Consider the following 10,948-nt stretch of genomic DNA (forward strand, 5'->3'; position numbering starts at 1 on the left):
GCAAGTGTCGGGGCCCTGGAGATGGCTCAGTTGGCAAGGGAGATCCCAGGGACCTATACGGTGGCAGGAGAGAACTGACTGCCATAAGTTGTCCTCACCTCTACACACACACCACATACACACACACACACCACACACACACACACACACACACACACACACACACACACTGAGCATTTTTAAAAATAAAAAAGCAAATAACACCAAGTGTCTTTTAATAAGATTCACCAGGAGGGCAAGCACACCCAAATGACGGCAGCTTTTAATCACTCCGGCGTTTAATCGCTCCGCATGGCTGGCCGGTTCTTTTCCTGGTGCTCCCACTTGGTCTCCCTCATTGCTCCTCTCATTGTATCACTGACCTCACTGCTGGCAGGCGGGTTCTGAAGCCCAGTGTGGACAGCTTTCTCTGACACTTCCACGCCCTCACATCTCCAGAAATAAGAGTGCTCGGCAAATGGCAGGAGTCAAGTAGCTTCGAAAGAAGCAAAGGTCAGCAGCGCCTAGTGCCCTGCTTGAGGCAACAGAGACAGGAAATGGGTGCTGTGCAGGACATTTGAGGAACCCGAGTTTATTATTTTCATAACACGAGTTTCTTCCATCATTAAATGGTCCATGGGAAGAATGCTTTTCCATTCAGGTACACACTCTTGTGTGTTACCTAAATAGGTCATGGGATTTCTCCCCAAACACTAGACTTTGAACCCGACGTCGCCCCAAAGATGAAGCCAAATGATTTGTGAACACTTAGAGATTAAAGGTGCTATGTAATAACATGAAGAAAATTTAGACAGTGGGAGAGGAGCAAAAGTGAAAATAAAGGTTGCCATGCTCTGTCATCCAAAGATGACTATTTCTCCATTTTGCTTGTGACAGTAAAGTGTTTCCTGTGTGTACAAGAGGTCCTGACATATCCACAACTTGGACTTAAGTTGAAATTGGGGGCTGGGAGAGATGGCTCAGGGGCTAAGAGCACTGTCTGCTCTTCCAGAGGACCCAGGTCAATTCCCAGCACCCACACAGCAGCTCACAACTGTCTGTGACTCCAGTTCCAGGGGACTGACACCCTCACACAGACAACCATCAGGCAACATACCAATGCACATAAAATAAAAATACGTAATCTTTAAAAAAGAAGTTGAACTTGATTGCAGGAGCAAGTACTTACTTAAGCTTTCTTCCATTGCACGTGAACTCTGTGACAATAAATGTTAGCCAATTGCAGCCTTGCCATTTTTATTATTGCTGCCACCATTATCTGATCATATCAGACAAGATCTCAAATACTCTTTAATAAATATTTTAATTATTTTATAGCTCTTGGGAGGGCCTCAGTTTGTTTTGAGAGTCTAAAAACACTCAGATTGTATCTTTCTGTTTTCTATTGGCAGAACATCTCAGAACGCCAGAGCTGTGCCAGGAGTCTCCTAGCGGCAGACAGACCACAGACAGTTGTGAGGGTCTCCGAGGTTTTCAGTACCACGTGGCAGGAGGTGAACCGTACGAGTGAGTCTTCCGTTTTCATGCTGCAGTTGTGGCTCGGCTGTAAGTGTCAGACTGTGTTTCAGTGAATGCAGAATAGCTGAACCCTGTACCTGGTGCCCAACGGGGCCAGAAGAGGGCATTGGCTCCCCCTGGGACAATGGCTGTGAGCTACCATGTGAGTGCTGGGAATTGAAACCAGGTTGTTGGGAAGGAAGCGCTCCAGCTCCCACATGGGAGTTTTCGGTTGTCTTGTTTTTGGGACAGAGACTCATGCTCCAGGCTGGCCCTAAACTCACGGTGTAGTCGCAGCTGGACGTGAGCCTCCTGTGCTCTACCTCCCACGGGCCGGGGTTACAGGTGTGTGTTCTTCTGTCTTCTCCAGGTGTCCAGTCTTGGAAACGTTGCTTTGATTCAGCTCCTGAAGAGCTAGCTGCCAAGCTGCGAGACACAAGCTGCTCCAGAGATGTTTCCTGGTTAGAATTAATTTACTAAGGTCGTCAAACAAATCGAAAGAGCAGGTGTGTTTTGGGGATGGGGTTTCGAGGCTGAGGGCAGGAAAGAACTCCACTTTCATTAAGTTTGCATTTGCCTCCTTTGGACTTTTCGCCGTCTGCATTTGATGCTCCTTCGAGATGCTCTAGAAAATCCCAAAGCTGCACAGAGCGCTTACATTACAGCTTTTCTTCGCTAGGTGCAGTCAGGGAGGCTGCTTTCTTCCCCAGTGCCACCCATTGCAAAGCCTCCCTTCCCACTCCTTGTTTCAGTCCTGTCTAAGAGGCTGCACAGTTCCTAGCCTGTATTTTAAACAGAAGTAAAATTGTTTTAAGAGATCAAGCCTATTGTATTTCATTCTTTTTAAATGTGTGTTCAGTGTATTCAGAATTTGTTTTGTTTTTTGTTTCGGGGTTTTTGGTTTTCCGAGGCAGGTTTCTCTGTGTAGCCTTAGCTGTCTTGGGCTCGCTTTGTAGACCAGCCTGGCCTCAAACTTCAAGAGATCCACCTGCTTCTGCCTCTGGGAGTGCTGGGAATACTGACAGGTCCCACCCCACCAGCCTGTTTATTTAGAATTTTTTTCAGAAAGTTAATTTTTTTTTTCTGGTCCCAGATTTATTCCGTAAATCTCTCCATCGCTGTCTGTTTCCTCGGTGCTTGGCGTCTTGTGCAATCATTTTAATTAGACTCTTCGCCAGGTGTGTAAGCACTTGTAATTACGCTCGCTGGGCACCTGCCTCATGAAGATAATGGGAATGTTTTCTGGAATTCTTAAAGGATTCAGAGAGTTTCAAGTGGGTGGGGCTTAGGTGAGTGGCAAAGTGCTTGCACAGGAGCCTGGGCTCTGACTCCAGCTCAAAAACAAAGACAAAGAATGAGACGGGTGTGCTGGCACACGCCTGTGATCCCAGCACTCAGCGAGGCAGATCGATGTGAGTTCGAGGCCAGCCTGGTCTACAAAGCAAGTGCAGGACAGCCAGGGCTACACAGGGAAACCCTGTCTTGAAAAACAAAACAAAGCAAAATAAAACAAACAAACAAACAAAAAAAAAAACAAAACCCAACAACAACAAGAACCAAAGACATCTATCAGAATGCCATGTTCAATGCGGTGTCCTTGCTTGTCTTACACAGACTAGTGGGAGACTGTGAGCCTGAGAGGAATCTGGAGGAGAACAAGCGGGCGCTGAGCGAGTGTTCTTAAGCATCCCGCGCTCTGCTGCTCACAGGCTGCTCACAATCCTTGCCACACTCAAGCTTCACACACAGCCCTGACCACAGGTGAGCAGGTGAGAGCACACGAATGGGTGAAGAAGAAAACCACATCGGGGTCGGCGGCTCGGCTCCGCTCCAGCGGACAGGATGTGTTTATGTTGGGAGCTAACTGTCCCTACAGAAGAGCCTGGCGTGTACAAAGACAAAGCTTACGGTGAGCTACGTAATGATTGAAGAGGACAGCTACGGCACGCCCAGGGCAGGGGCACGCCCGGGCTCGCACAGCGTGGAGGCCCGTTCGGTACTGTACTCGAAGCACCCAGGGCGGCCTCCGGTCCCCTGTCCGTGTGCGTGTTCTATGCGGGTGGCAAAGACCACACCCCTCTGAGAGCCCTCACGAGGCAAACAGTCCCCTCCTGTGGACAGTCTAAAGCAGCCCCATATTCCACACCCGGGATTAAAACAAAAACATGTTCACAAAACGTAACTGGGTTTTTAAAGATGTCAACACCTCCACTACCCGGCCTAGAGAGATGGTTCAACAGTTAAAAGCTCCTTCTGCTCTTTGGAAGGACCCGGGATCAGTTCTTAGGATCTGGGCTCAGTTCCCAGCACTCACAGTCACCACAGCTCCAAGTCCATGGACTTTGACATGGTCCCCTTGGACCCCTTACATGCATATGTGAATACAGGCAAAATACTCATACACAAAGATAAGTCTTTACATTTTATTTTAAAGAAGCCAGGCCAGCCTGGTCTACAAAATGAGTCCAGGACAGCCAAGGCTACAAAGAAAAACCCTATCTCAAAAACAAAAACAAACAAACAAAAAATATAAAGAAACATTCTGAGACCTTAAAACAAACTCCTAATAAACACCATGTTTTGAGCAATTCAGCTAGTCTTCTTGGTGACGCACACCTGTGAACCCCAGCACTGAGGGAGCTGGGCAGGAGAAGGAAAGTTGGCATGGACACCCTGTCTCTAACATGCTCAGGACAAGTAAGCTCAGTGCTGGGTCACTTTGCTAACACACGCTGGGGTGTGGCACCAGGGCTCAGTCCTCAGCACTGGGGAGTGGGGGAAGCCACCAGATTCCAGTTGTAATTTAGTCGTGTTCTGTGTCAGGTCTGGAATCCTCAGCACCCTAAAGACCGCCTCCCTGACACTGACATGGAAGCTGTGCTAATTTGCCACTGATGAGACTCCATTCATTATCTGGAATGAGGTGTGAGCTTACTAATTTCTAAAATGTATGATATCATCTTACTGTTCATATGCCTTTGTTCCTGATTCTTTTGGAAGGATGAAGGGGATTTACTAGAGTTCCCTGTGTTCTGAATCAGAAAGTCAGAGATCTAACAATGAAGCCGGTTAACCCTGTTGTATAAATGAACTCTTTTGTGCTCTGTAATACCCCTGCCTAACTGTTACTGAACAAACCTTGATAGTATTGTGCTAATACAGCATTTAATCAGATGCTCAGTCTAATTAGCTTTCTGTTTAATTTCCCAGTTATTTTAAGTGAAAGGAAATGGCAGACAAACAGAAGTGGTTAAGCCCCTCTGTTCTGCAGAGACACTTTCTGCATTAATTGTTAGGTCTGGAAGAAGCTGGCTAGCTGAGGTGCCAGTTTAACAGAGCATTGCAGGTTCCTTTCACACAGCCGTCCTGGCTGGCAACCCCCACCCCTACCCGAAGCCTTTCCAGCCCGGAACCTTGGTTCCTTTCCCCCAGCTTCCCTTCCCTATGTGCACCAGCCATTTTGGCTATGGGGTCTCCTGGTCTCTTTTCTCCTTCTGTCTCACTCTCCCTCTTCTCATGGGCCAGTTCAGTCTGCTCGATCTTCCCAGATGCATCTGACTATGCTCTCCCTCAACCATACCTTGGAGCCATCATGCCTTCATTTTTTTTCCATTCATACATCATTTTTATAAAGAAATTATTTAGTCCCAGCAAGTGGATCGCTGTGAGTTAGAGGCCAGCCTGGTGAGTTGCAGGACAGCCAGGGGAAAAAAAAAAAGAAAAAAGAAAGAAAGAAGGAAAGAAAGAAAGAAAGAAAGAAAGAAAGAAAGAAAGAAAGAGAAAAGAAAAGAAAAGAATTATGTGTGTGTCTTGCATTGAACAGCCAGGGTTCTCTCATAGCTACACGCTCTACGCTGCTGTACGAACACTGATAGAAAAGCCACATGGACAGGGAATTAGTGGGATTTTTTGTTGTTTTGTTTTGTTTTTTAGTTCACCATTTGGTAGGTAGAACAATGCACAGAACAGCATGTAGGCGTGGTCTCACTGTACAGCCCAGGCTGTCCTTGAACTTTCAGTGATTCTCCTGAGTACTGGGATTACAGGCATGTGCTAGCATGTCTGGGATGGCATTTAGTGTACTTTAAAAATATATGTGGATTGAATAAATCTTATCTTTTCACGGAACACCACTAGATGGCAGTCATGCCTTCTTAAGCGATATGAGGCTTGAGACTTGGACATTTGGGAAAACAAATCATTAGCTCAAAGAACTTGAGGTTAAAATGGTTAAGAGAACTGGTTGAGAATAATGGGTGTGAATTATCACTTCAGCTGAATGAAAAAAAGGGAGAACTTGACTGATCCTATGGGGTTGAGGCGAAGGTGTAATATAGAAATAGGAGAGAAAACAGAGACAGAGGCAACTGAGAGAGTCCTCAGTGTGTGAGGCCAGGGAGGAGGCAGGGTGGAGGGGTGGGGGTGGGAGGGAGATGACCATGAAGGACGACACTGAGGACAAGGTGCTTGGTCAACCAGGCAAGAGGGGAAAAAAGGAGATGCAACCCAAATAGCTGGCTTATATTGAGAGACCAAAGAATTAAAAATTAATTTTTTGAGGTACTGGTTTAAAGTTTAAAGCACAAGCCTGAACGAAGGCCAGACAGGTGGAGACATGTTCAGTAACCTGTGGGGAGGAACCAGCCTTACTGCATTCTTTCCTGCCACTAGAGATACGGTTGCTAAGAAACCAGCCCAGATTGCCCCCTCCTCTAGGACAACCAAACAAGGGAAGACAGACCATTAATGGTTTGGAGGCCTTCCTATAGCCAATCAATTCAAAATGCAACATCCCCTTTTGTGTTTCAACCAATAGACACTTGCCAGGCAGGAATTCCCCTGCTTTGGGCACACTGGGAGGAAGGACAGGAATCTTTAAATCAACCACCTACCTGAACACGCAGCTTTCTGCTCTCAACCGCTATGGCAGTGAAGGTGTGTGAGCCCAAGCTAAAGCTTGTGATAAAAAGATCCTCATGTGTTTTTAATGGACTCAACTCCTGATGGTCTTCTGGGGTCTTGCAAATCTGGCACAATAATATAGAGAGGAGCAGGGCCAACCCAGCCCCTGGGCTAAGGAATTTAGGCTAAGGGGGTAGGGTATGCCAGCTAGGAGGGTCTGAAACAGGCAGGGACTGAGGGATGCTGGGAGTGTCTGGCAGCCAGCGTCAGCTTTGATGTGTTAATAGGCAGCTCAGCCTTTTGTCCTGGGTTTGAGATCTAACACCAGCTTAGAGACAACTGTACTGAGCCAGAAGTATTAAGATTGGTAAAAACATTTAACGTGATTATACACGTGGGCTTTTGGGTTTTATATCTCTGTTTTAAGATCATGCTTGGTTAATAGCAGGGTGTCAATAATACATTTCTAAACATGGAAACATAGTCTTGGCTATATTTTTATAACTACAAGTTCTCTGGGAGATAAAATGGTTGGCATTCTGGCATATCTTGGTGAGTATTATGTGTTTAGAACCTGAGATTTTAAAAATCTATTTTTTAAATTTATTATTTATATAGTATTCTCCCTGCATGTGTGCCTGCACGCCAGAAGAGGGCACCATACCTCTATTATAGATGGTTGTGGGCCACCTTGTGATTGCTGGGGATTGAGGTCAGGACCTTTGGAAATATAGCCAGTGCTCTTAACCTCTGAGCTGTCTCTCCAGCCCCAGAACATGAGATTTTTGCATGGTTAACAATAACTAGTTGTGACCCAGCTCCTTTCCCAGGTGAAAACTTGTTCTGAACTGTCACTAGATTTTAAAAAGTTGTTTGGATAGCAACAAAATATTAAGAAATTAAAGACAAGTGTAAACCAGATAATAATAGAGGATATGTTTTTCCAGATGAGCATTACTCCAAAGCTTTCTTGTTGAACCTTTAACTGTGCCCTGGTTTCTGTGTTCATTCTCTCTCTGCCTGTTTTCTTCTACCTTAGGAGCTTTCTTCACTTGGAGCAAAAGAAATACTATGTAAGCTCCTCTATACAGTTACCTCTTTGTTTAATGGTCTTTACTTAAAGGATCTGGGAATTCTGGGGGTATTGGTCAGTGTTAGAGTATTTACCTAGTATGCACAAGGCTAGGAATTTAATCTCTAGCCTCATAAAAGAAAACACACTGGGGATGCAGAGATGGCTCAGAGGTTAAGAGCAGAGCACTGTCTGCTCTTCCAGAGGTCCTGAGTTTAATAGCTAGTAGCCACACGGTGGCTCACACCCATCTGTTCTGGGATCCGATGCCATCTTCTGGCGGGCAGGTGACCTGTTCTATCCCAGTAAAAGCAAATGGTAGCCTGGCATGCCTGTTCACACCCCTGCATCGCCGAGAACGGCCCAGCCCCGCGGGATGGTGCCAGAACAGGGCAGGAATGCAAGCAGGCATGGACAGCGTCTCATTTAGTCGGGAGAATGAGTCAAGGCCATGCGGCACTAAGGCGAGGCTCCCTGTGTAGGTCCTGTGTCTTACCTGAGCACCCCTCGGCTCAGATTTCACCAGCAGGTCATTTGTGCCAGTCTGTGATCTAGGCATGGCCTGAAGACAGCCTAGGGAGCCAAGAGGGGATGAGCCTGTTACATCCAACTGCACCCGCACAAGACACCTCTTGAGCTTGATCTTATCGATCACATGAAGCTGAGGCCGATAAGTTGGAACGGGCGAGGAGGAATGCACACACATGCACACACACACACACACACTCACCCTGGTGAAGAGTATAGTAATGAGCATATACACATGTCCTTTTGCCTACAGCCTACTCACCAGGACACGGCCAAATGCTTGTAGCTTCACCAGGGCAAGGAGCTGAGCTTTGACTAGGAAAAACAGCCTTGTGCCTTCAGCAACCCCACCCCAAAGCCTTTGCATCTGAAGAGATTGCCGATAACGCTAAGGCACAGTATTAGCATGGTAAGATGCTCAGGACTAGTAAAGATTCACGTCCCTACCGCAAGTGGAGATCTTGTGATTTACAGACTGACCTTTCATTCATGGGCATAGGGCATTTTAATCCTACTCACCCATTGCCCCTCTCATTTCATCTAGACTCCTTTCCATCAAGTGCCCCCCCTTCTTTCATGTCTTCTTAGAAACTGTTCTTTTTTAAGATTTTATTTTATTTATTTATTTATTTTAGACAGAGTCTTTCCATCTGGCCCTGGCCGTCCTGGACCTCTTTATGTAGAACAGACTGGCCTCAAACTCACAGAGTTCTGTTTGCTCTGCCTCCTGAGTGTTAGAATTAAAAGTGTGTGCACTACTATACCCAGCTTAAAGATATTTTTAAATGCTGTGTGGGTGTCTTCTGAGGCTGGAAAGGGTGAGGTCCCCTGGAGCTAGAGTTATAGGCAGCTGTGAATTTTAGGTCTTAATGCAGGACAAGTCTCGCTCAGTAGTTCTCATCCTGCCCACTCCCTAACCCTCTCCTTCCCAGGGGCGGGGCTTCCTTTCCCCAGCCTGATCCCCATGTAGTTCAGTCACTTTGGCTATGTAGGTTTCTTGGCCTGAGCCACCCATCTTGATCCGTGGCTCCTCCCTTGCGTTCCTTATTCCTCTCTGCTCTCTTGATATGGTTTAGTCTGCTGTCCATGTTCAGCCTATGCTCTTCTCTCATATATCTACAACAAATGTCTTCTCCATACTTTAGCAGTAGTGGTTATGTCCTTCTCCTCTATTTCATTGTTTTCAGTGAGCAGCTGGAACTTGTGTGCTCTGGAAAAGCAGCACGTACCTTTTAACCACTGAGCCATACCTCCACAATGTCTTTTTGTTTTCTAATGAGTTTAATTAGGGTTGTTTGACTAGCAACTTACCAGTGACTATAGTACTGCAGAAAAAAATCATTTCCCTTCCTCCAGTAGTCATTACCTGCCAACAGCTTCCCAAATAGGAATTTCTGTAAGTCAGAAAGTGGGCTTGAAGTGTTAGGGTTCAGGAATAACTGTACACTGACCACCAAGACACCAGACTCAGAGAGATGACACAGTCTGGATTCAGGAACCAAGACTGTGACAATGAGTTGTCCTCAGAGTGAGTTTAAAGGAAAAAGACCACAACCAAAGCAGAAGAATCAATTCAAAATCAATTCTATTCCAGATACAGTGTGTCTAGTCAAGGAAGAAGAATCAGTTCTGTTCCAGGTACATTGTGTCTAGGTAGCCTGATGAAGCATTTTAAGCTGATTGGCTGGGATTTAGGGTAGGGGAACTTTTGTTGACTTTCCGGTTTTCCAGGGGAAAGGAACATAGTAGGATGTTTCAGATTATTTCTAACAGAGCATACATTTATCTTTAACTCAAGCAGAACATGCTCTTACCATCTCTTGTTTTATTCTAAGCAGCAAGTATTGAATTATTGAATTGTAAGTAAAGGCTATTTTTGTGTCAAGCAGGCAGAGCCTGAGAACTTGAACTCAATTTCACCTTATGATAAAAATGGAGACTAAAGATAAAATGGCTTCAGTTATGATAAAATGAAAGCAGACGTTAACAGAGGAACTAATTATGCTAGGAAGCTGGGCAGTGGTGATGCATGCCTTTAATCCCAGCACTCGGGAGGAAGAGGCAGGCGGATATGAGTCTGAGGCCAGCCTGGTCTACAAATTGAGTCCAGGACAGCCAGGGCTACACTGAGAAACCCTGTATTGAAACCCAAAACAAAAACAAAAAGAAAGGTTTTAAGTACCAAGTATTTACTGAAAGACTGTCGGGACAGCTTTGACAATGGAATCGTTCAGGGATGTGGATAGTTAGAGCTGTGGTCCCAACTACTTTTTACCGACTCGGAAAACGTGTACAGACCTTTTTACCCTCCACACCGACTTCAGACTGGTAACACACACCCCTGTAGCCTCATTTCTGGAATGAGGCTTCCTCATTGAGCTGTGGCCGGCAGCCGACCCTAGGCTGGGTGTTTGCTTTGTTTGACACAAGGTAGCTATCCTGGAGCTGTGTAGTTTAGCCTAACCTGTAACTTGCAGCAATCCGGCTGCCTCGGGCCCCAAATCCTGGGGTTAAAGACCTGAGCCATCATGCCAGGCTTTAGCTGACCCTCACTTGCACGTCAGACCTCAGCTACTCGTCAGACTTTGTGCACTCCCGAGCCTAGATCTCCCTTACAGGGACAGGACCTGGCAGGCCTCCTAAACCGTGTTTCGCATAGCGCCCTTGCAGTAAGCCCAAGACGGCTTCTGCGCAGCCGCGGATGCGTGGAGAGGAAAGGGCGTGGTCCTGAGCCGGAAAGCAAGGCCCCGGAAGGAAGTAGTCGGAACCGGGAAGCAGTGGGAACTCGGGACTGGCCGGAGCCCGGAAGTGCGGACCCAACACTGTGGCGGTTCCGGAAGCTCGAGTGTAAGCATGGCTCTGGGAGGAAAGGAACGCAAGAGAAAGAAGAGCCGGGAGCAGGGGTGAGTGCGCGGGGCGCTGGTGTGGCTGGAGGTTGGGATGGTGGTG

At 46.6% G+C, this 10,948-nt stretch overlaps 1 protein-coding gene across 1 annotated transcript in view; it reads left to right on the forward strand.

The window, feature by feature from the left end:
• The first annotated feature begins 10,822 nt into the window (after positions 1-10,822).
• Rbm34 (RNA binding motif protein 34) overlaps positions 10,823-10,948 on the forward strand; it is a 19,680-nt gene continuing 19,554 nt past the window's right edge. Inside the window, exon 1 of the mRNA XM_055617576.1 lies at positions 10,823-10,902. Within this exon, the coding sequence (XP_055473551.1) occupies positions 10,853-10,902 (50 nt within the window). The 5' untranslated portion in view covers positions 10,823-10,852. The remainder of the gene's footprint in view (positions 10,903-10,948) is intronic.

This window comes from Psammomys obesus, unplaced genomic scaffold (genome assembly GCF_907164565.1).
Source record: "Psammomys obesus unplaced genomic scaffold, mPsaObe1.curated_primary_1811, whole genome shotgun sequence".
NCBI classification, from domain to species: Eukaryota; Metazoa; Chordata; class Mammalia; order Rodentia; family Muridae; genus Psammomys; species Psammomys obesus.